The following is a 26,231-nucleotide window of genomic DNA, read 5'->3' as shown; positions in this document are numbered from 1 at the left end:
TGCTGACATAGTGAATTTCTTGTCATGTGGGGTTGAACCACAAGAGTTGAGTAGATATCAGAAGAAGAAGTTCTCTAAAGCCATCAAGAAGTATTCTTGGATGAGCCATTTCTCTATGTGCTCAACACGGATCATCTATACAGAAGATGTCTTGCTGAGGAAGAGGTCCAGCCAGTTCTACAAGAATGTCACGGTTCAGCTTATGGTGGACACTTGAGAGCTCTTAAAACGGTGGCCAAAGCATTGCAATCAGGTTTTTGGTGGCCTACTATGTTCAGGGATGCCCAAGGAGTGGTCTCAAGTTGTGATTCATGTCAAAGAGGAGTGAGATGCCTCAAAACCCAATCTTGGAGGTTGAGATCTTTGACTGCTGGGGCATAGATTTCATGGGGCCATTCATCAGTTCTTATGGGAACCAATACATCTTGGTGGCTATTGATTATGTATCCAAATGGGTGGAGGAAATTGCTTGCCCAACCAATGATTCAAAGGTTGTGTGCAGGCTCTTTAAGAGTGTTATCTTCCCCAGGTTTGGTGTCCCAAGAGTTGTTATCAGTGATGGTGGAACTCACTTTGTAAACAAGACCTTGGAAGATCTGTTGAGGAAACATGAAGTCAAGCACAAGGTAGCAAGTCCTTATCACCCTCAGACTAGTGGTCAGGTGGAGGTTTCTAATAGACAAATCAAGGCAATCTTGGAGAGAACAGTGAGCAACTCAAGGAAGGTTTGGAGCAAGAAGTTAGATGATGCTATTTGGGCCTATAGGACTGCTTTCAAGACACTTATTGTCACATCTCCCTTCAACATTCTCTATGGAAAGAGCTGCCATTTACCAGTAGAGCTTGAGTACAAGGCTCTTTGGGCTGTTAAGATGTTGAACTTTTACATTAAGACAGCCCAAGATATGAGGCTTCTTCAGTTACATGACCTAGAGGGAATAAGACTCAATGCTTTTGAGGGTTCAAGGATTTACAAAGAAAATACCAAAATCTTGCATGATCATAAGATTCTTAAAAGGGAGTTCAAGGAAGGAGATCTCGTTCTCTTGTCCAACTCCTAGCTCAAACTCTTCTCTGGCAAGTTAAGATCAAGATGGTCAGGACCATTCAAAGTTCTAGAGGTTAGAAGCAAGGGTTTTGTGGTGAATGGACAAGAGACAACTTTATCTACAGTAACATCAAGCTCTTCAGTCTTGTTTTTAACCTTAGCTACGCCTTGCCACAGCTCCTATGAGTAGTTGTAGGTTTGGTTCTTGCTTTCATTCATCGAATGTTGACCTTGTTCTTACCTTGTTCTTCTTCGACAGACTCCATTCTCTGGCTCAACACTTCATTGTCTTTAGTTCTTTGATCCTCTAGTGTTTTCACGTGCTCAGAGAGGTCATCAAACCTCTTGTTAAGGTTGATTGTGATGGCATCTATCCTTGTTTGCAGGGCAGCTTCTACGAGGGTTTGGGAAGCAAGGAACTGATTCAACTTGCCTTATAATCGATTAACCAGGATGTTAAATCGATTGTTCTCATAGTTCTGGTGCAAAATATGATGAGGTAGGGGATGAGATGGTCGACGATTCACCAGGCGTGGCTAATAGGGCTCATCTCAGTGTTTTGGAGTTCCTGAGTCTCCTTAGTGGTAGTTATGATGAGGGTTCTGATTCAGGTGATTGGAATCACGCCTGAATAGTGACTCACATGTGTGGTAGCTTCACACAGGTTGAAAAACCTTTCGCTCAGGATTAGGGTTTCCTCTTGGATGACCATGCTTCAAGGATTCTAAAACTAGGGCAATTAGAAGAAAGAATAAACAGAAAAAGAAAAAGTTAGGGTATTTATGAGTTTGGTTTACTTCCTATGGTGTTTTGACAGAAACTCGAGATATATATATATAGTCTTCTGCGGCTTCAACCTCCTGGGTTTAGACCTCCAGCGACTAAAATCTTCTCTGGCGGGCGCCAAAAACTTGATGGTGGGGCCTAGGGTTGCTCGTCTTTTTGCAAGCCCGTTGGTCCGAAGTTATATACAGTCTTCTGCGGTTCCGCGGCTTCAACCTCCTGGGTTTAGACCTCCAGCGACTAAAATCTTCTCTAGCAACGGTGCCAAAAACTTGATGGTGGGGCCTAGGGTTGCTCGTCTTTTCGCAAGCCCATTGGTCCGAAGTTTTAAATATAAAAAAAAACCCTAGTGTCTACAAGTGCACATATGTACATTGTAGGACTTAGGGTGTCGATCCACAGAGAAGATGTCTAATCTGCCAAAAACACCAAACTGGGAGAGTAAGCAAACTCATAAACTCATGGGGGTTTGGGGTTTTTGGTTACAGATTTGATAACACCCGATTTTGACCTATTTTCACCATTGATATCAAATGTTTTTTCAAAGATTTTACTTAGTTTTAGGAAATCTTATTATGATTTCTATGTATTTGTAGTTTCAAGGCTCTTTTCACGAAACATAGGAAAAATGATGGCAAAATGGAAGAAATCTACTTTTTTCAGCTTAGAGTCAGACCGTCGGAAGTTTGGTAACAAATGGAGGCCTTCCCATCGTCTGGTCGAGCTCAAATTTGGTGACAATCAAGAGGCGACAACCAGCTTTCCATAGCACTTTACATCACAAAGATCCAACGTGCAACCAAAGGATACATGGAGAACAAATTGACCAAGTTCACCAGTCCCAGAAGACTCTCACCCGCAGGAAACACATGTTTTACCTGCCTTGGAAGACTCTCACCCCCGGTGGACCTTAGGACGAGCCACAAGGCCCAACATCAAAGCCCACTTCGCCATTTCTCTTCAGAGAAGCCCTAAATGAGACCTGAAAGACCTTAGGACCTATAAATACATTGTTTAGCAGTCCTAAACGGGTGTGTGCTCGTGTAATGAGATTTTGAGCCACAAAACTCTGTTTTTCTAGGGTTAGGCAATGGAGATGGGGATTCTTCCCCAGATCCATTGTTCTTTCTCCTTTTTATCTTATTAACTTTTCTGTTTCATTCTTTTGCATTCTTCTATGTCTTTATCATTCATTGCATCATGTAGATTAGTCATAGAGAGTCAAGTTGTTTGAAGATATCCACAAGCATATATATCGATTAAGATTTCGATTGTTCTAGACCATATTCTGGATCTCATCACTTCTAAGTTGTTCATAAAGCATGAGAGTAGATTCATGACCTATTCTCTAAGCCTATGATCGATCAGAGCCACGAGAGTGCTGTATCAGATCATCCGTACCTAGCTTCAGAAGAACATAGTCGCTATAGGTGTCGAAAGATACCTATAGAGAAGATGTGAGAAGAAAAATTCAATGTATAATGCATGATCTTAAGTTTAGCATGAGAGCGAGAGTTAATTGCTAGATCTAAGTGATTACTTGATTAAGGTGACGAGAGTTGGTTATTCATACATATGTCTATTCTAGTTCCATGCAGAATCCCAGAAACAGATGAAGATAAATCGCCCGGAAGCTAATTGGAAATGCCATCATACATATATTAGAGTAAACCAGAGAAGTCTAAATTGCCACCTATGAGTTTAAGAGTCTTTAGTTTGAGTCGATATGCTTTTTATGTTCTTTTAACAATTCATCCTGCATTGCATCTTATTTCTTGTGAATATTAGATTAGGTTTAGTTTAGGATCTTAACCAAAACCCCCAAAACTTTTATTGGTTAATGACTTTGCTTACTTCCCAGTTTGTTGTTTCTCGCGGATTAGACATCCTCCATGTGGATCGACACCCTAAGTCCTACAACGTACATCTGTGCACTTGCAGACACTAGGGTTTTATAAATTTAAAACTTTTAGAGGACCAACGGGCTTGTTAAAAACAACCCTAGGCCCGCAAGCCCACCAAAATCCTATACTAAACATAATCTAATATTTATGGGAAATAAAATGCAATGCAAATGAGTTGCTAAAAGAATATCTCAAGGGTGTTCGACTCAAACTATCGACTCTAGACTCATAGTGGGCGATTTAGACTTCTCCGGTTTAATCTAATCGTTGTCAAAGCATTTCCAATTAGCTTCCAGGCGATTTATCTTCATATATCTTCTGGGATCTGCATGGAACTGGAATAGACATGTGTATGATTAACCAACTCTCGCCATCTTAATCAACTAATCACTTAAATCTTACAATTAACTCTCGCTTTCATGCTAGAAATAAGAGTCGAGAGCTACCTGTAGAGAAGATGTGAGCAGATGAATTCAATTGTTAATGCATGATCTTATTTCTGACATGAGAGTGAGAGTTATTTGTTAGATTTGAGTGATTAGTTGATTAAGATGGCGAGAGTTGGTTAATCATATACATGTCTATTCCAGTTCCATATAAATCCCAGAAAATAGATGAAGATAAATCGTCCGGAAGCTAATAGGAAATGATTTGACATTGATTAGCGTAAACCAGAGAAGTCTAAAACGCCAACTATGAGTCTAGAGTTTATAGTTTGAGTCGAACACCCTTGGAATATTTTTTTAGCAACTCATTTGCATTGCATTTTATTTTCCGTAAATATTAGATTAGGTTTAGTTTAGGATCCGTAACCAAAACCTCAAACCCCATGAGTTTATGACTTTGCTTACTCTCCCAATTTGGTGTTTCCTTGCAGATTAGACATCTTCCCTGTAGATCGACACCCTGTCCTACAACGTACTTCTGTGCACTTGCAGACACAAGGGTTTTATAAATTTTAAACTTCAGACCAATGGACTTGCAAAAAAACGAGCAACCCTAGGCCCACTATCACTCAGGAAAACTGCAAAACATTGGTATATTTTTGTCCCTTTCAAAAGGTGTTTTCCCTTTCAAAAAAAAATTCGAAAAAAGAGAGAAAAGAAAAGAAAAATAAAAAAGGAACGAAAATAAAAACCTTAGAGAGTCTAAGAGGATCAAATTTTATCCTTGTGGCAAAACTTGGTTTGATTATTTAGAGTTTTGGAGATTATCTTTCTGATTCCCGGAAAAGATTAAAGTCTGGGGAAGTAGCTGTTTTCAACAAAAGTGGAAGGATTGTGCAACAACATTTGGCAAGGAGAAGTGACTGAAAATTGCAGACATCAACAGATCTACTCTCTCTTGCGATTTTGCATAATATCTTGCATCCTCCAGATCTTCAGGTAACATGAAACACTTTAAGTCCACCACTTAAAACAGCTCTTAGTACCAAATACCGTTTATCCTGAATGATGTCTTTGATGAGAATTTGCTATTGCACGTAATGATGGTCATAGTATAAAGGTTCATGTCTTTGAGATTTGTGCATTCCCAATTTTTGTTTTCCCTTCACCTGATTTGATTTTGGCTTTGTTTGAGGACAAACAAATGTTTAAGTTTAGGGGAGTTGATAACACCGTATTTTGACCACTTTTATGGAGTGTTTTTAAATGCTTTTTATTTAATTTAATTGTTTTTATTATGGTTTTCTAGTATTTGTAGTTTCAAGACTCTTTTCAGAAAACTTAGGAAAAAGCTTAGCAAAATGGATAGAAGATCATATTCTCAACTCATAATCAAACCGTCAGAAGTTCACCCTCAAATGAAGACTTTCTCACCATCTGATCTCCAATTTATAGACCTTAAAGATTGAACAACCAGATTTCTAGCACACTTGACATCAAGACAATCTAACGGTTCAATCAAAAGTTACGCAAAGAGCAAGATGTCCCGTTAACCAGCCGGTAAGCATTCCTGACCACGGCCAGCACATATTTTACACCGCTCATGTCCCTCTGACTGCATAGAATGGTCTGGTAGGCCTACAAGCCCATTTCCAAGCCGAATTCGATTTTCTCATTTGGAGAAATCTAAATGACGACCAGAAATGACTTGAGCACTATAAAGACATGTTTTAGGAACTCTAGGACGTAGCGTTTTCCTATTTTTATTTATTTTTTAGAGTTGTTTTTTGTACTTTTAGCGTTTTTAGGTTTAGGGAGATAGAGATATATCTTTTGAACCCTTTTTGTTCCTTTTCAGTTTGTCAATACAATGTTTTTGCTTTCTTTAATCATGTTTGAGTAATTTACTAGTTGGGTTTAAGGGAATTTTCTATGGGGATTATAAATAATCGATGAGGATTCCATTAGCTACTAAGGTCGAATTCTAGAACTTTTTCTTCTAAACTTATTTTTAACGCATGAGAGTAGCGTCATGAACTATAATCTGATTTAGGTTTGTAGTGTTGCGAAAGTTTTCATTAGGGGCCACATCTAGTTTGAGAAGAGCAATTCTGCCATATGAGTGGACACTTACATACGACTGAGTTGTGAATATAGATGAGTCTAGTGAAAGATTGTGTACACTCGCTTCCAGGGCCAGAGTAGAAACCTACTGGTCAGGGTTGTTGGTGACATTTGGTTATGATCACAACAGTGACGTAGTTATACCTTCGAGCTCGAGTTCTAAAAGTTTTAGCTATGATCTTTAATTACTTTTTAGCAATGTTTTGAATCGTACATACGCTGGAGATGATTTCCCTGAAAACCCAGGGTTTCGTTTTCATAAGTTTTATATCGATTTTATTTCAAGCTTTTAGCATTAGGTTATTTCTTCTTTCCAGATGATTTTTATTATGTTTTAGCATTAGGTCATTTTTAGTTCTCGTTTTAATTGTTTCTTCCTTCCATTAAGTTTAGGATTTACGTTTTAGTGACAACAAAAACCCCCTTTAAAATATGGATAAGTTGTAGACTTCCTTGCTTTAATCTTGAAACCCTTTTTGTTTCTTCTCAATATCGATTTCTATTAAGTATTTCAATACCATGTGAGACACCCTAATCTTGCAATTTAAAATAACTTGATTTACACTCATCTAACGGCTTTTAAAAGAATAACGAACTCATTAAATATTCATTTATTGTCAGAAATCCTTTATTAAAAATAAATAAACCGGAAACTCGAAACTTCTTAAAATAAACCAAATCTTAAATATTTGAAGAAAAACAAAAATAAATAAAATAAAAATCCTGATTAGATATAATTAAATAAAATACGCCCATGTTCCCCGGAAGCAACACCGCATCATTCGCCACAAGTACTACTCTTCGGTCTCACCTGAAGAAGAAGAGAGAGGGGTGAATATAAAGTCACTCAGTGAGGACAATCCTAGATGTCCACTTGATTTCACAGACCCGTCAGCCCTTTTATTGGCCAAACTTCCTCTGTGTATGGTCCAGCCATGGTCCCACTTCGTGAAACGTCCTCCGTGAAGACCAGCAAGCAATCCGTCCATAGGCCGGGATCAATCATGCGCTCTAACGCACTTAAACCAACACCAATCAAAAATACACACAACAATTCTCAAATAATCATTCATGTTCGTTTTAATTACGAATCAATCTCTAATTCTAGGTTCAGCACACACATATACAACTATGTCTAAGACAACCTATAGATCCACAAGTCCCGCCTCACCTTTGCCTTGTGGTTGAAGATATGGTGCGTCAGAAAAACTGATTAGAATATGCGTCCCAAGGTCTACGATACACATAAAACAATAAATTAGGGTTTCAGATTCGCAAGACTAAGCTGTTTCTTGGCCGAGAAGGTAAACCCATAACTTTCGCATCACAACTTAAAACTGAAATCCGGAACTTGATCTGAAAAGTTGGATTCAAGAGCTTCAAATTTATAGGTAGAACGTGATCTGGGTCCTTATATCGATGGAAAAACCTCTCTCAAGTTGGCTCTGCGAAATTGGAAAAATCAGATTTGTAGTAACAAATGCTTTTTCGCCAATTTTTCAGCTCATGTAAAAAACGGAGCTTACCTCGGATTTTCGATCTTTAAACTGCTATGGATTCCTTGCAGCGAGATGTTTTCATAGGTATAAAGATCGGCACCAAGCTCGATCTAAGTTTCTGGAAAATACCACAGAAAAACCCTCACTCGGACACAATATTAAACTGAGGTTGCAGAGGTTTTTAGAGAGTTTCACTGTGTTAACTTTTTGTGCCTCTCAAATGAATATGGCTGGCCCTTTATATAGGGAGAGGTTTGAGCTCCTTAGGTCTAGGGTGGAGAAAAAATGACAAAAATAACTTTACTTACACTTAGGGCTTTATTTTCTTCTCATGGGCTTTAGGGGTTTGGACTAAGATTTAGAAAGAACTTTTAGAGATCGAGCCACAGAAAAAAAAAAAAGAAAATGGTCCTCAACTCTAAGTTTTGGATGTCACAATCTCCCCCACTTGAAATGAATTCGTACTCAAATTCGGGGTGGCTTCTCCCCCACTTGGTTTTCGATCCCACCTTGGTGCATCCTTCAAAAATATTTCCACCGTAACATCTCAACGGTTCTGATGCGCAATCAATTTCCATGTCAGTCTTGGTTCTCCCCCCATTACATCAATACTGAATCATGTGATTTTGACATCTGGCTTGAAATTTTCCTACACCTTGTCAATACAAGGTTCACATATCCATGTGTAGCTTCCGTATCAAACATCATGTAGGCTACAAACCGTTCTACCAAAACCAATTCTAAGCGGTTTTCTAACTCAAAGCAACTCAACATAGAAGACAATTTTCATGTACTTATTAAAAAACCAATAAGGCAATTTTAATATGTTAAATGCTTAGCATAGACTTACCTGCAATCAGTTACGAGTCTTCACCTTCCACTGTCGCGTACTCATAATATTCTGTGTACTCAATTCTCAAAGATTCCTCAACTCCTGCAACATAAACTCGCGGTACCAGAGCAGGTCGATTTGGGGATGGCTGGTCTTGGGTCTGGTTCCCTTGCACAGCTGCAACTAGTCTCACTCTGCAATTCTTATCAGCATGTCCGAGCTTTCCAGATGAGCCACATGTAATTCCTTTATCCCGACAGAATCTCCTGGTATGCCCTCACATTCCACACCCAAAACACATATCAGAGTCTGCCTTACATGGTCCATAGTGCAGCCTTCTAAAAATATCGCATTGTGGTATCCTTCCCCCATCTTGCACTGCTCCGGGGTTACTCTGGTTTTGCATTTGGGCCTCCGCCATCCTGGCTTCTCTGGCTTGAACACTTCTTACAAGTTTGATCTCATCCTCGATACATTTCTCCATTAATGTCGCTTTCTCAACGAGATCAATCACTGATGCATAGTCAACGAGCTGACAACGATTACAGATGTCCACCCTTAATCCCTCCAATTTCTTAACAAGGCGACGCTCAGACATGTCTCTTCCAGAAAATCTTTCCAGGCGATTGAACTCCTGTGCATAATTCCTCACGATGCAATTCCCCGCTCCAACTTCATAAATTCTGACATAAGTCAGTCTTCAGCCTCCTGCGGAAAATATTTCCGGTTGAACTCATATGTGAAATCATCCCCCTGCATCACATACCCCCTTGGAAGGCCGGAGATCACACCTTCCCACCATTCTTAAGCCTCGTATCTCAAGTACTGTACTGCCAACTCAACCTTGTACCCGTCAGGACACCAGATCGATGCAAAATTACGCTCCAACAGCTTCCTCCAACGGTCAGCCCTCACGAAATCAGTCCCACCAATGTAAGTCTCCATGCTGAACTCCCTCATAGGCTTCAGCATCTCATGGTAGGTGGGGATCTGTGTTTGGTATCCATGCACTGACAGGTGTCCATTATTGGCGGTAGCACCTGCATCGGTGGTGGAGAAGGCAAATCTTGTGCAATATTTTCCTGCAATGGTGGCTGACCTGTGGCCATACCTGGAACCGCTCCCGGAGCTACATCGGCCACTATAATCTGCCCCAACAATGGTCCAAGCATCTGCTGGAGTCCTGCAACACGGCTGCACCTACAGCTGCACCTATGGCTGCAGTATCCACTGCTTGAACCAACCCAACTGCTGGTTGACCATTTGCAGCAACATTCTCCTGTCCAATGAGGGGTACTTCTTCCCGTGGTTCGACTGCATTTCGGTTGTGGTTTCCATTTCCGTTGTGACGAGTTCTCGACATCCTGAAAAATGACACGCTCGGATGAGATCTTTCACCTAGAGAATCAAAGAAGATTGACTCGGGCCATGGTTGTTGTATCCATATTCTCTAACCCCCATAAGAAAAGAGTGGAATTTTTTTTTTTTGAAATCTGAAATTCAAAAACCTTTTTTTTAATGCAAAAAATCCAAAATCAGAAAAAAGATTTTTTTTAAAAAAAAAACCGATTCAAAATTCGAACAAGTCTCAAACGGCTCCCGGGTAAGAACCGGTTTGGCCTACCTTACGTTCAGATACCAAATTGAGACACCCTAATCTTGCAATTTAAACTAACTTTATTTACACTCATCTAATGACTTTTAAAAGAATAATGAACTCATGAAATATTCGTTTATTGTCAGAAATCCTTTATTAAGAATAAATAAACCGGGAACTCAAAACTTCTTAAAATAAATATAATTAAAATCCTTATTAAAAACTAAAATAAATATAATTAAAATTCTTATTAAAAACAATTAAATAAAATACGCCCACAGTCCCTGAAAGCAACACCACATCATTCGCAACATTGATGCAAACCTATATGTTGCAGCTAGACTCGACCCTAAAAATGTGAAATGCAACTAGAATGAACATTTTTTTTGTGAAATTTTTCTGATTTTATTTTTTTTTGGTTTTATATGCACTATATGAGACTCAAAGTGTGTTGGCTCCCTCGGTGGACTGCTTTCAGGTGAGTCTGGTAGAAACGCCGTGGCTGGGTTGATCAGATCTTCTTTTCTCGGTAGGAACTCAGGATCACGTGCTTTGGACCTCTCACCAACTTCTTCTCTTCTAACTGGTGTAGGTGAGGTGGCCGAGTCCTTGTTAGGTGAGGCAGGTGCCGTGAGCTTCACTTTCTTCTTTAAGTGTCTCACGCAAGCGACAAGCTTATGAATCATCTTGTCCTGCCATTTGCACCATTTTTGAAGACCATTGACCCTTGAGTACAGTTTTCTTGTGTGATACTCAGGCTCATCCCAAACGTAAGGGTCAATGTGGTAACGGCCTGCTCCCATTCTTCTCTCAGTAACTCTTGGCTCCTCATTCTCACACTCATCAGCCCTTGCTTCGTTTTGAGGCCTACTTTGGGGTACACAAACTTCTCCATAGAGCTCTCATTCCTTACAAAGCCGAAGATCTCATCAATCTCTTTGAAGCTCACTTTATAACTGACCCCATCCATCTCGAACTCAATGTGACCAAAGCCTCTCCCATGTAATCGCTTGGGGTCTCTCTTGGGGTAAATGAACACGTCTAAAGAGGCCAAGAACTGCTGATTGATCCCTTCATAGGCAACGTCTCTCATCTCAAAGAATGATGCTAAACCCATATTTTGGAAAGTGAGCTTAACATCATCGAAAATCTCCAGCTTGCTCAACAGCTCAATATCAGGGAATCGACCTTGAGCTACTTGTGCCTTGTTAAACTGGTCAAGTACTCTCCAGTAGTGGGCAATTGATCTTCTTCAAACTCGGCTATTGGCTCCTTCTTTGCCTCTTAAGCACACTCGAGAACAGGTTCAGGTGCGGCTTCTCTTTCAACCGTGACCTCAGCCCTCTCCTCATCTGGTGCCAATGCTATTTGCTTTCCCTTCTTCTTTAGCTCAGGAACCATTACAAGCGCAAGCTCACTGTTTCTTGCTCGCTTTGCATCCGGCTCACCTTTTGCTCTTTTGGTGCTTTTAGTTGATTTCTTGCTTGTTTCTGCAAGTTTTGCTGAGGCCACAGCCTTGTCTTTGTTGACCTTCTTCTGGACTTATTTCTTCTGAGCTGGGGTTGCTGTTCTCTCAGTCATCTGCAAAAAAATCCTCAAAAAGAGAATAAGCACCAAGTAGATATCACCAACACAAGTTCCAGAGAATAAGTCAGAACAGAGCCTTCTCCAAAAACTAATAGCCCAATGGATTCTCAGGCTCAGAATGATCAAGAACTAGTCATAACAGTTGCTAAACACAGAGAAAAGCAAGCAACTCAGCCGAGAAACCATTTCACCATTAAAGCCGATTTAAAGCACAATTTCTCAAGAATTTTAAAAACTCAAGAACAGCGGAATTTCAATGCCAGAACCGGTTTTTCATTTGTTGTCTATCCTGATGGAATTTCTAAAATTGTTCCAAAAGTATTTAGCAACCTAAAAGAATTGATTCCACATTTTTACAAACAAGATAGCTCGCAAACGATAATGGAAAAAGATGAGTTCTTTAAAATGCAAATACCTTTGGGAACACAGGATTCAAGCTCAGTGAGATGTGTATACCGGATATACAACACTTTAATGAGTTCAGATCACTTGAAATCGCGTGAATGAATGAGAAATGGGAGATATTTGCTCGTGAAATGCAGAGAAAAGGCTGAAGAAGGCAAACTCTGCTTTTGGCTCGGTATGGAGGCAGGCATGGGCTGGAGTCTCTTTTCCAGCTGGCGTTTGGACTGTTGTGGGACTGGTCCCCCCTTCCTCTCAGACTCCAGCCGTTGACCGCACTTAAAAATGCTTTGACCGAGCGTTTAAACCCATTCTACCGCGGTTTGGATAAGGCGAGGGCTGTACATGCTTTTCTCATTTTTCTGGGTTAGACAAATGCGGCCTCGGTGTGTTCCGCCCCCAGGGCACTAGACCGAGGGCTTAGAGCTCATACTAACACAGAAATTTAACGTGACCCTCAAGCCTTTTCCATTGATCGTTAAACCTTCTATCTTGACTTATGTGTCCCAAGTGTTCTATTTTTGCTTATACTCGTTAGCAGGCACCTCGGAATGCTCGACCACGAAGGCATCACACCGAAGGGATCTGTTTCTGGGTAGAACACTTGGTGCATGGGGGTTTAAGCATCTCGGCCTCGGTGTAAACAAGTCGCGGCCTCAAGACGAGGTCTTGACATGTTCTTTCGGACTTTGAGCCTCGGTATATCTATACCAAGGTGTCTACACCAGGGGCCTTCCCCCACACTTAGTTATTTTGCTCATTGCTTCTTCTTCTCACACGGTCCCGATGTTATTAAGACGAGGAGTTTTTCCGAGGGTTTGAGTATTTTACACGGGAAAAGGTGACCACGGCATGATTATACCGAGGGTCAATACCGAGGCCTAAAGATCTCCTTTCTTAAAAACACAAGGTCGTGGCTTTGAAAGCTCTTCTTGAACCTGTTCTTTCAAGATACACACCTAGAACATTGCTTAGACCTGAAATCACTAAACAATACCTTCAAAAAGCTCCATATAAATATAAAAAGAAAGATCAAAAAGAAATATATACAAGGATAAGCTCGGGGTGTCTCCCAAGAGCACTTTGTTTAACGTCACTAAGTTTGACTTCTCATACTTTTTCAGGCTGTTTAGGTTCCAGAAGAGGAACTGAGGTAGCTCCCTCTTTTATCTCTGATACCAGGTAGTGTTTCACCCTTTGACCGTTCACAACAAAGCTACGTCCATCTTTTCCCTCTAAGACAACGGCTCTATATGGCCTCACTTCAACAACTTTAAACGGTTCGGACCACTTAGACTTGAGTTTCCGAGGGAACAATTTGAGTCTATAATTGAATAACAGCACTTGGTCCCTTTCTTTGAACTCTCTCTTGTGTATCTTCTTGTCATGAAGTGCCTTGGTCTTCTCTTTGTATATCTTAGAGCTCTCAAAAGCGTCTAACCGAATCTCCTCAAGTTCATGAAGCTGTAGAACCCTTTTCTCTTGAGCAGTCTTGATATCAAAGTTCAATAACTTCACTGCCTTCAAGGCTTTGTATTCCAACTCAACTGGTAGGTGACAGCTCTTTCCATACAAAAAGTTAAACGGTGAGGTACCTATGGGAGTTTTGTAAGCAGTTCTGTAAGCCCAAAGAGCATCATCGAGTTTCTTGCTCCAGTCTTTTCTTGAGTTGTTCACAGTCCTCTCTAGGATCACCTTGATTTGCCTATTTGAGACCTCCACTTGACCGCTTGTCTGAGGGTGGTAAGGACTCGCCACCTTGTGCTTGACACCGTGATTCTTAAAAAGCCTTCCAGAGTCTTGTTAATAAAGTGGCTGCCCCCATCGCTTATTACAACTCTAGGCACACCAAACCATGGGAAAATGACGCTTTTGAAAAGCTTACAAACCACCTTTGAATCGTTTGTGGGGCTTGCAATTGCTTCAACCCATTTAGAGACATAGTCTACGGCCACCAAAATGTATTGGTTACCATGTGAAGAGACAAACGGCCCCATAAAGTCTATTCCCCAACAATCAAAGACCTCCACTTCAAAGATCGGATTCTGAGGCATCTCACTTCTCTTGGAGATATTACCATGCTTTTGACATGATTCACAGCTTGAGACAACAACTAGGGCATCTTTGAACATCGTTGGCCACCAAAAACCGCATTGTAACACGTTAGCAACCGTCTTGAAAGCTCCCAAGTGCCCACCATAAGCAGAACCGTGGCTGTAACACCCCCGATTCGTACTACGACTAGGACGAACCCAGAGTGTCACAAGATCATAATAGAGACAGTTCGACCAAAGCAGCCCATACTACTTAGGTTAAACCGTTTCTAAAATCACGCCTCTCGACCAAGACCTAAGGCTTTTCAACCCGTATCTTAGTCTTGAGTTGTTTCAGCTAGGACTAGCTTATATCACTAACACAAGCCGAGTTTTATTTTTAAAACATACTTTATATTATTAAACTTGAAAATATTGTCTTACAAAACGATTATAACGAGACGGCCATGGCCTAGTGCCCAAAAGATACTATGTACATACTTGAAACCTTATTTTGCAAAAGCCAAGCCAAAACTACTCCGGCCTCCTACCGTTCCGTCTTTCCCGAGCTGTTCCCAACTACTGGTCACCTGCAAAACAAATGAGTCATGAGTATTCTAGCAATACTCAGTGAGCTCCGGGGGTACTAAACACACATTAGTTCTCATTCCCCACACAATCAATCATCATAATGCATCATCGTATGCACAAGCAGAAGCAATCTAAGACATAAGTCCTTATATGTCAAACAATCTCATTTTCTAGTGCGAGGCCTCTAAATGCATCGACCACTCTCCTAATTGCAGCGATCCAGCAAATCACCACGTAGGATCATCTTGGCAACCTCGCACCGATCTATTGACATACCGTCACATAGCATCGGACCGCCGTACTGGCAGCACTCGGCCAAGGGAGCTACCCTTCGACCCTCTAAGTCTTCCTACCTCCGTGGCCTTCTCCACGAAGATAAGGTATGTGGACGTGCCGACTGCATCTACTCTAAGAACGTATAAATCCTACCTTGATTTATACTTCCTAGATGCATCACCAAATAACACACAAACAATTAAATATGACATGCAAGAGGTCCCTTTACTTGCATTCATCATTTAATTTACCAAGTATCATTTCTAGCCGGTTTTCCTTAAAACCATAGAAAATAATACGTCAAACCTTTCACCGAGCACATCTTCAGACCAGAATAACACCGTCCTGGTTATTCTTCCGACCAGATCTTCATGTTAGCCTATTAACATACACAAAACCGGAACTCACCCTTAACGCAGGTCCAGCACCGATCTTAACCCCTCTTGTTCCTAACTCCGGTATTCCTCTAGATCTAAAACCATATAGATCTAATGAATAACTAGCCTAGGACATGATTAAAACAGAAATGGTTTACTCTACGGCTTACCGACCGTTCGCTAAGCTAGCACCGCGCGTCCACTTCCCGTAAGTAGAATCCTATCGCCAAATACCCAAACTCACTCCTTTCTCTCACTATTTTCTCTCTCAAAAATTCCCAGATTTTGAGACTAATTTTCCTGAGCTTATGGGAGGGGTATTTATAGGTTTCAGGGAGGTTCTGCATGTTTGTCACATGCTAAACACTTGTCAAGAACTCTTAAACCTTAGTCATCAGACCTAACACTAATCACCCTTAATTCTGCGCCAAATGTGTGGACCAGAACCAGCCACATCTGTTCTTATCCGCACATAACCCCCATCAGATTTCCGCATTTTTAAAATGATCTGACTCGCTCATGCTTCCTCGGCCAGTACCTGATTTCTCGGCGGAAATCTAATTCTCTCGGCAGAATTTTTATTTCCCTCGACTAAATCCTTTCTTGCTCGACCAAAGTTGCTTCTCTCGGCAGAATTAACTCTCTCGGCCTTTACTGAAATTTTCCTGGTCCATCCCCGACTCAGCACTTAACCACGGTCGCTTGTCCGTGCTTACTCAATGACCGGGTTGTTACAGTGGCACTCTTGTAACACAGGCTGTAGTTCTTCTTCAGCTAAGCACCTTCTATAAAGATGGTCTTTGTTGAGCACATATAAATATGGCTCATCCCAGTGATATCTCCTCACATCTTTAAAGTACTTTTTCCTCTGATATGAATCCAATTCAGGTGGCTCTAACCGGCATGAGAGGTAGTTAGCAAGATCAGCAAACCATGGGAGACTCCTCTCTTTGATTGTATTGGCCTCTTCAACCTCCAAGTAAGACCTGATCACCATTAGATGCTCCTCAGGTAAAGAATCGTCTAGAGGGACTTTTAAGTCCACCTTTATCCGTGAGAGATGGTCCACAGCTCCATTCTCAATGCCCTTCTTGTCTTGCACCTCCAGGTCAAATTCTTGTAAGAGTAGAACCCATCTCAAGAGTCTCGGCTTAGCATCCTTCTTAGTTATTAGATACCTCAAAGCCGCATGATATGTGTACACAACAACCTTTAAATTCACAAGATAACTCCTGAACTTATCAAATGCAAACACAATGGCCAGTATCTCCTTCTCGGTTGTTGAATATTTCTCTTGAGCCGATTCTAAGGTGCGGCTTGTGTAATAGATCATGTACAGCTTCTTGTCTTTCTTTTGGCCTAAAACTGCTCCCACGGCATAATCAGATGCATCTGTCATCACCTCAAAGGGAAGGGTCCAATTGGGTGCCTGAACTATTGGTGCACTAACAAGGGCCTCTTTGATCTTTAGAAATGCCTCCATGCACTCCTCATCGAACAATAACTCAACCTCCTTGCAAAGCAGCGTTGTTAGTGGTCGAGCTATCTTAGAAAAGTCTTTGATAAACCTTCTATAGAAGCCGACATGCCCCAAAAAGCTCCTTATCCCTTTAACCGAGACCTTATGACCAAGCACTTCTCCCAGTTCAAAAAACCAGCCTATTTTCCCACTTCTCACACCTTTTCAAGACCTGTGACAAATTAGCAAGACAATCCGAGAAGGAGGAACCATAGACAGAAAAATCATCCATAAAGACCTCCACCTTCTCTTCAATAAGGTCAGAAATATGTGCATCATGCACCTTTGAAAGGTTAACTCATCCTTCTCATTCTTTACCACTGTGACACCACCTTTCATGGGCACCACATGGACAGGAGATACCCATCTTGAGTCAGAGATTGGGTATATAATCCCTGCCTCAAGAAGCTTGAGTATCTCCTTCTTAACCACCTCCTTAAGGTTCGGGTTAAGACGTCTTTGATGCTCAATAGAAGACATAGATTCGTCTTCTAGGTGGATCCTGTGGGTGCAAATGTCAGGAGAGATGCCCCTAATATCGGCTAAAGAATAACCTATAGCTCTCCTGAACTTTGTAAGCTCACTAAGCAATGCACGTTCTTCATGAGCTAGCAGGTTATCGTTTATGATTACTAGATATGAAGAGTTTGAGCCAAGAAAAGCATATAACAGCCATGTTGGTGGAGGTTTGAGCTACACATGGGGTGCTTTTGTCTCGTCCCAATCAGCATCAAAGCTGTATTGCTCTTTGACAGCTCCCTCGGCATTGGTTCGCTCTTGGCTTGTGATGCCGCGTCCATGCAACCCCAAGGTGTCTCCCCTCTTGTATTGGACCCTCTGATGTCCAAAACCTCGATACCACTCTGCCTGAGCTCCAAAAATCTCGTCTCAGCTTCAAGTTCCCTCAGTTGATCCAAGAAACGCTTGTAAACCTCGCTCTCTTCATTCAAGTACCCATGCTTTCCCTTTTCTTTTGTTAAAACCACTTGGAGAGGGTCCTCTGCATTTAATTCCTCAAGGAGCTCATCAGCTAGCTCCTCCATGGTTTTGATGTAAAAGACCTGACCTCCTATAGTCGGTTCCTTCATCATTTCTTTCACATCGAACTTCATGGTTTCAAACCTAATGTGCAGCTCGATCATGCCTCCTCTTACGTCTATGATCGCTCCAATCTCTAAGACTATAAACTCTACGAGGATCTCAATCTCACCAATTCTCAAGGGCAAGTCCTCAAGTAAACCGATTGGTAACCTCACTGATCGATCTGCAAGAAAAAGAGATATTCTTGCTGGTTTGTAGCCCTTAAACCCCAGCCTTTTAGCAACTGAATAAGGCATAAAGCTCACAGCAGCTCCCAAGTCACACAAATAACTTGAAAACTTCAAAGGACCGATCGCACATGGTAAGGTGAAGCTACCAGGTCTGATCTCCTCTGAATAATGGCGCTGCTCTCATGACTCAAGATGACCATCCCTTAAAGCTCCTTAGTCTTGTTAAGTATTGCGTCTTTTAGAAACTTTCCAAGCTGAGGTATAGCTAGAAAAGCATCTAGGATCGGCAATGTCATCTGAGTATTCTCTAAGTGCTTCTCAAATACTGCTTTTGCCCTATCTAAGATTTGTTTCTTGAATCGCCCTGGAAAAGGAATCTTAGGCTGATAAGGAGGTGGTGGAACATAAGGCTTTTCAAGCTCAGGTGCCTTCTCCACCTCTTTAGCCTTGTCTTTAACCGGTTCTTCCTTTGAAACGACATCCTCTTGCTCATCTCTTGAGGCTGCCTCCCCACCGATCTGCTCATTGTCCTCGATGAGCTTTTGCTTAGGATCAGGCCCTTGTAGTTCTTTGCCACTTCTCAAAGTGATTGCATTAACATGTTCTTTGGGATTTGGTTCCGGCTTTCCAGGTAAAGCTTGTCCTCTTGATGATGTGGAAGCTTGATTCTGCATAAGCTCGCTGATATCTTGTTTCATGGACGCATACTGACTCTCGACCCTTTGTTGACCCTGTAGAAACTGCTGTAGAAGCCCACACATATCTGGCCCCATCTGATTCTGAACCGGCGCCTGCTGCTGCTGCTGATGACCCATCAGCTGTGGACTGAACCCTGGTGGAAACTTATGTTGCTGTGGTTGGCTGTTGTAGTTACTGCCCTGAGCCGATTGCTGCTGTTGTCCATAGATCTGTTGTTGCCCACTAAACTGCTGCTTATGCTGAAAAGAACTTTGAAACTGAGGCTTAGGAGCATAGCTTTGTTGGTTTTGCTGAGAAGGGTACACCTGATCTTGGGGATTGGCTACATTGGGGTTGTGGTATTAGAGATTTGGGTTTGTTCGATAGTTGTTAAACCTCTGATATCTTTTTTGATTCCCAATATAGTTGATCTCTTTTTGTGTGAGACCATCCTCATTCACATAGTCAAAACTCGCCTACAAAGTGTATTGGCTTTTGTGTAGCCACAAGTACTTTGTCTAGTTTGTTTTGAAGCTCCCTGATATCTTTTTCGATACGCAGTTCTTTAGTAGATCCCTCTTTTCGGTTAGCTCGGTCGAAATCTTCACCATATGTATCATTGGACATTGCAAGATTCTCCACTAGCTCCGTTGCGGCATTGATCTCCTTCCCAAGAAAGTTCCCATTAGATGTTGTATCAAGTTGGTTCCTTATCTTTGGGAGAGTACTTCGGTATAGAGTACTAAGAAGAGATGCCTCTGAGAAACCGTGGTGAGGACACTAATTAGTGTGGCTTTTAAACCGTTCCCAAGCCTCTCCAAAACTTTCATTTGTGTGTTGTGTGAAGCTTGAGATTTGGTTTCTGAGCTTGGCCGCCCTGGAAGTAGAGAATAACTTGGAGAGAAATGCAAGCTTGCACTTCTCCCAGGTCTCTATTGTTCCCCTAGGAAGATTCATCTCCCATTGATGTGCTTTATCACCTAAGCTGAAGGGAAACAACCGTAGTTTAAAGCTGTCTTCTGATACCCCGTTTATCTTGGTGAGGTCATAAACGCGATCAAATTGATCCAAGTGCTCCAAAGGATCCTCCATTGGTAGGCCGTGAAACTTGGAGTTTTGCACCATATCGAGCAAGGAGGCTTTAACTTCAAAGTTGTTGTTTTGTACCGGTGGTGCTTGGATCCGTGCTTTATACTGATGTGCATTAGCTCGGTCGTTCTCACCAACAAAGACTAGTGGAGGTTGCCTTTGAGGTTGCGGCTGCGGCTGAGGAATGTTTTTAGCCTGTTGCTCATTGCGATTGGCTTGGTACTGGTTTAGCTGAGCCTGTCTTTCATTACGCTGAGCCATGTTTTGGTCGACATAGGCCTGTTGTTCATTCCTCTCGGCCTGCGCTTGATTTGGATGAGCCTGGTGCTCGGCTTCTTGAGCCTGTTGCTCTATCCTCTCCTGATCAGCCATACACAACCGATCTTGATTCACAGCACTCTCTCTAGCTCTTCTCTCAAGCAAGTTAATGTTGTTGTTGTAAGGCTGACGCGGCTATGTGCTTCTATAGCGAGTTCGCATGTACCTGATCACTCAAACACAGAACGTGGAAACGATCAGTAATAACAAGAAAATAAAGGCTTGATCTCAAGAACAAGCAAAAACTAATGCTATCCACAAATTGGCAACGGCGCCAATTAATAACTAAGACTTTTTAGGTCTTGTGCAAGGGTTATCAATCCCCTTTCATTGTAGTAATTAAGAGGTATCAATCCATGCTTGTGGTAGACACTAGTTTATGATGCTTATATCTTAAGTCAAGCGAAATCAAGAAATGGGTTTTGTTAGATAGACTACTTAAAGTGCAAGCAAGAATAGAAAGGAACAAAAAAAAACAAGAGATTAGAACTAAGCAAATATGCAAATAAAGAAACTGATACGCAAGACAAATAAGCGGTTGATGTATGAATGATGAAGTAGAGGTTTTAGACAGGATAAAGGACTCGGTGCTTCTATACTAAACTAGTTAGTTGATGAACCAAAATGATCAAGCAACTTCATTTAACATGAACTCAAAGACAAGATGATAATCTTCTCATGAAGGTATTAAACCTCTATGCTAATCCTCTTTCATACCAAAATCCCTTTTGAGAAGCATGAATCAACAAGCATTGAAAATCAGTTCAATAAGTCATTTAAGAGAAGCAAACTATCATTATCATGATGAAAGACTCTTAAACCTCTAATTAAACCTGGTTCAGGTATTTCAGCGAACACTTCTCAGGCGTGCAATACCTCAGATCTAGACCACATGTGATGTTCATGGATCCAGCATAGAGATCGGTTTAGTAGAGAATGAATAATGCAGATCTATAACATAAACTCGCTAATCTTGCATTTCAGCACCCTAATCTACCTATCTAAAACCTCATAATGAGACTACTCACTAATCATGAAGAGCACACTTAATCTTTTGCAAGAAGTGATGCTAAACATGATTAGAAGCTTTGATGATGATGAAAAGAAATGAATGAGGACAAGATCTTTACGTAAAAACGAGATATCTGATTAAAGAAGCAAGTTTTCATAAAATAGGCAAGTTCTCTAAAATAAGTAGGGTTTTAGTCCTAAAACCTATATATAGTTAAACTAAGTGATGCCGGTCAGCCCGGAACAAACCGGATACTGAACCGGTCTTTTTGGGTCGTTGGGTGAGCACCCCGGTGTGTGAGAGAGTGAAGCTGAGGTGTAGACATTGAGGGGTGCACGTGAGCAAAGATTGAAATGAAGATCTCATGAAGAACTCACCAAGAACATGCATGAACCCTTGTCTTTGATTCATTCTCACGTGCACTCGTTAGATCAGCTTTGTTCTTGAATCTGGGCTCATGACAAGGGACCTCGGCATAGCCATGCTGAGGAGCTTGGTAGTTGAGTCATCAAGGGAGATGAGGTCCGACATGCAATGACGAGGTCTTGAGGCCGAGGTCTAGTTCCAACACTCAGTCATTTTCAGCTTGTCTTCTCAGCATGTGTGCCTCGGTCTTGATACACTGAGGGGTTAGCACGAGGTCTGGACCAAAAATCTTCAGGAAATAGTCCTTGGCTTAGGCAATGTCGAGGGAGCGACACCGAGGCTTGTATAAACACTTAGCACGTATCGCAGCTCTTGAAGCTTGTACCAACCCGCTTGTCTCCCGATAAAACCAACTTTTAGCACATGACTCCAAATGACTTGAAACCAGTTTCATGAGAAAGGTCACTCATTCAGCTCAAACTTTGGTGAAGAAATCATCGGCGCTTGGGAAGTGGAATGCTCCCCGGATTGCTCATCTTTGCATCACATCGAAACGGTAAGAAAACAACTCCTGGATCCGTATTCACTACGGAGACGATATCTTTCAGACCACAGCTCCAAATCGGGTGATCTCAAGTGTTTTGGGGATAAAACCCAAGGAACTTGAATATTCATGAAGGCCCCGACAACTGAATCGAACTGGAAAGGCATCGTCCCACGTAATCTTTGAAGCTCATAGGATCAGCTTTATTTGCAGTGTGTCTCCCGGTGGCAATATCTCTCTGTTCACTTCTCCGAATTTAGCAACTCCAACTGTTATGGAATCTTGAATCGATTATCTCTAACTTTGATGAAGACCCCATTAACTGATTCGGACCAGAAGCTTCCCCGGATTTGCAATCTTTGATGCATGCAGGTGCGAATAGGTTTTAGCCGAGAAATGCTTCCCGCGGTAAGGAAAATATCCGAGAAACATATACCGCGGTAAGCTTTTTAGCCGATAAAAATCTCCTGTCTCGGCATAAAACTTCACCCGATAGCGTTTTTACACGGTAATGACTTTTGGGCGACAGAAATCACCTGATAGCATTTTTAGCCGATAAACTTATCCAGCCAGTACATGCTTTTGCTGAGAAATTCCTTTATGCCGTTTTCACCATTTTAAACCCATTTCTTCACCGTTTCAACTCCTGATCACACCTCTTGAACTCCAAACAACCTCCAAAACACCTGATAAAGACTCCAAACCATGAAAAGACACATTGAGACCTAATGTACACCCTATGGTCTAAATCAATGCCTAAGGACCTAAAATACACGAGCTAACACATGATTTGGACTCTAAAATGCGGCCTAAATGATGTAAATTATGGACATATTAGTCATTTAGCCGTTTTATGCGATTTTTAGACAGGATTCTTCACTTCTGAGTTCGTCAATAGAGAAGCTTTCTTTCATCTCTTTTCTTTACTGTTTTTGATTACTTTCATTAAAACCAATGATGATGTCAACCTCAGCCATGGCTGAGTAGATCCCGAGTTGGGTATAGGGTTAGATGTAGGATTAAGACGTCTAGGTTTTTAGATATGGGATTTTAACTATGTTCTCTGTTTATTCTCATCGTTAATGCATGTATGCTTGATTTATCACCTCGTATCTGATCTAGCTAGTTAGTGTTGCGAAAGTTTTCATTAAGTATTCGACCTATAATGAAACAGGCGATTTTTCCGTAGGAGTGAAAACCTACCTGCGGCGAAATCGTGAGTACTGACGAGTCCTGTGCAGCTCTTGCGTTTTCTCCCTTCCAGGGCCGGAGTGGAAACCTACTGGTCAGGGTTGCGAGAAACAGTTGATTATGATCACGACGGTGACGTAGTCATACCGTCGAAATCTAGCTCTAGAACCCAAATATTTTGATATCCGTCAATCCCAATCTAAAATCCCTAGTATTGAAACCGATTATGATCCCTGTAGAGTTCCCGAAAGTCCTGCGTTTTTAATCACTGTTTACAAACCAATCGATATTTACTTGGTTTCTTCGATCTGCCTTTTTATTTGCTTTAGTTCAACTTTTTACTTGTTTTATTTGCTTCCATTCGATCTTCTACTTGCTATCTAGGATAGATTCATTTGCTTTCTTTAGCTCTAGTTTAATCCGTGACAAACAAAAACCCCTTTAAAACCGATTTAGTCTAGACATAAACTTAGAAACCGTGGAAAAATACTAGGCACACAAATCCCTGTGGATTTGATCCCTAAGTACTATAACTGATGAGCTGTGCACTTGCGGCTTTCATTTATTTTTATTAAGGATAAAACTTGTTCCCTTACCTCATAACACATCAGGGTTCCGATCCAGGTGGTTGGAATCACGCCTGAATGCTGATTCACATGCGCAGGGAGCTTCACACAGGTTGTGAAACCTTCGTTCGTGATTAGGGTTTCTTCTTGGATCCATGCTTCAAGGATTCTGAATCTAGGGCAAACAGAAGAAAGAATAAGCAGAAAAAAAAAGTTAGGGTGTTTATGAGTTTGGTTTACTTCCTATGGTATATTAGCAGAGACTCGAGATATAAATAGTCTTCTGATATAAGAATCGGTGGTGACTCTTATGATGCTAATAGAAAGGCGGTTGCCCTCTCCTTTGGTCAGATGATGGTTGATGGTGGAGTGATCTGACACGCAAGCGGTCGCCCTCTCGTGTGGGATCGGTTTGGTGGAGTGCTGGCGGAACGAATGTACGGCATAGAGGGATGGTGAGTCTCTGATACAGTACAATGCTCAAACTTATGTGAGTCTCACACACAAGAATGAACAAACACTCAAGAACACAAGGAATCTCACACAAGTGTTAAAGAGAGATAAAGCACAAATCTTAGAGGGGAAACACAAGTTTCATTTCAATTCATTTTCAAGTCTGTCCATTACAAATGAAATGACTGAGCTTATAAAGAAGTCTCACACGATTTTACAAAAAAAAAGAAAAATTCAAATAATTTACATAAATTAGAAATCAATCAAAGGTTTGATTGATATGACCATTAAAGCTTGATTTTTGGCCAAACAAGGAAAACGTGAGGTTCCTTGTATATGGACAGTTTCTGGATGATTCCATGGCTTTTTAGTCTTCTAATAACTCTCTTGCTTTGCACCAAATCAGCAGATAGTCGTTGGTCAATGTTGTTTAATGCTTTTGGTGCCAAATATGGAAGGTCTTCGTGTATGGGTGAGAGAGATTGAATCCGCCTGATCCAATGCTTGTTGGTGCACGTGATAAGATCATTAGGAGCCTCTAGATGTATTTTAAACACTCCTGGACGCCAGAGATACGTTGGAAGTCTCCCAAACTCGGAAGGTTCCAAATAAGGCAAGTCGGGAATGGCTTGGTTTAGAAATTGAATAACTTTCCAACCAAAACTGATCTCGGTATGATTCCAACTCTCCTGGATTATCTGATGAACCAAGATTCTAGAACAAGTCGGTTTGAAGCTTAATTCCTCCTGGTCTGGTCGGAAACCTCTAATTAAAACACGCATGTCCAAATCGGGTAAGTTGGAGATCACCCGATTTGTAAGTTGAATAACTCCTTTGTTTGAACTCTGATTCGGCTGATTCAACTTCGTGGCGTCTTCTAGGTGAGCTGAGAATGATTTCCAATCTCATGCTCTGAATCTTCGTGGTTGATTCGGTATGCTGCTTGAAAGGCCCATGTGCCCTGGTCGGACCATAAGTGTGATGTTTGATGGAACTCTGGTTCAGCCTCTTGTCTGATGACCACATCATACTCTCCTTCTTCAAAAATATTTGTCCTCAAATCTTGAACATCCTTCTTTATGATATATATGTTGGGAGCCAATGGTTTTGGTGGAGGTTCAACAACTCTTTTGACCTTTATTCCCCTCTTTTCTTTAAGGAGTGTGAGGCTTTTATCCAACTTTCTCATTTCTTCTTGGATACTTGAGATCAATTTCCACACCGTTGCCATGTCTCCTTTATTGATATTCATCACTCAATGGTAAAGGACACCACGAGAAAGAATACACAAGGATTAAAATAAGGAAAAAAATATAATAATAATATAATTTTTTTTAATATCTGTTTTATAGAAAAAACTAAGACAAACGTTTTTTTAATTTTCTTTTTAAAAAATTATAGTAATAATATTAAGAGAAAAATAAAACAATTCTTGTGAGTTTTTTTTATATCAGAAAAAAAAAATCAGACAAAAAGAAATTTGCAAAAACCTTTTTTTATGAATGGAATCAAAACAAAACAAAAAAAAAATGAAAAAAACTATACAGGGTAGGAGCTTTTAGTTCTGATACCAAAATGATATACGAATCGGTGTTGACTCTTATGATGCCGATAGATATGGAACCAAAGACAGGCGGTCGTCCTCTCCTTTGGTCAGATGATGGTCGATGATGGAGTGATCTGACACGCAGGCGATCGCCCTCTCGTGTGGGATCGATTTGGTGGAGTGCTGGCGGAACGAATGTACACGACACAGAGGGATGGTGAGTCTCTGATACAGTACAA

At 41.2% G+C, this 26,231-nt stretch overlaps 2 protein-coding genes and 1 non-coding gene across 3 annotated transcripts; 2 read left to right on the top strand and 1 right to left on the bottom strand.

Annotated features, from left to right (window-relative positions):
- The first annotated feature begins 386 nt into the window (after positions 1 to 386).
- LOC112083507 (uncharacterized protein K02A2.6-like) lies at positions 387 to 1,061 on the top strand. The gene has a single exon (XM_024151536.1). The coding sequence runs from the start codon at positions 387 to 389 to the stop codon at positions 1,059 to 1,061; it is 675 nt and encodes a 224-aa protein (XP_024007304.1).
- A 17,371-nt stretch (positions 1,062 to 18,432) lies between these two features.
- LOC112083506 (chromatin modification-related protein eaf-1-like) lies at positions 18,433 to 20,368 on the bottom strand. The gene is made up of 3 exons (XM_024151535.1): positions 19,710 to 20,368; positions 19,421 to 19,616; positions 18,433 to 19,167 (listed from the first exon to the last, which is right to left on the bottom strand). Exons 1-3 carry the CDS (start codon positions 20,366 to 20,368, stop codon positions 18,433 to 18,435), a joined length of 1,590 nt encoding a protein of 529 aa, XP_024007303.1.
- Positions 19,671 to 19,777, top strand: LOC112083608. The gene has a single exon (XR_002897744.1). It is a non-coding gene; the product is annotated as a small nucleolar RNA R71 (small nucleolar RNA).
- Positions 20,369 to 26,231: the final 5,863 nt, after the last annotated feature.

This window comes from Eutrema salsugineum, unplaced genomic scaffold, assembly GCF_000478725.1.
Source record: "Eutrema salsugineum unplaced genomic scaffold, Eutsalg1_0 scaffold_6, whole genome shotgun sequence".
Classification (NCBI taxonomy): Eukaryota; Viridiplantae; Streptophyta; class Magnoliopsida; order Brassicales; family Brassicaceae; genus Eutrema; species Eutrema salsugineum.
Note: the sequence above shows the minus strand (reverse complement) of the source record. Positions and strands in the feature narration are given on the sequence as shown.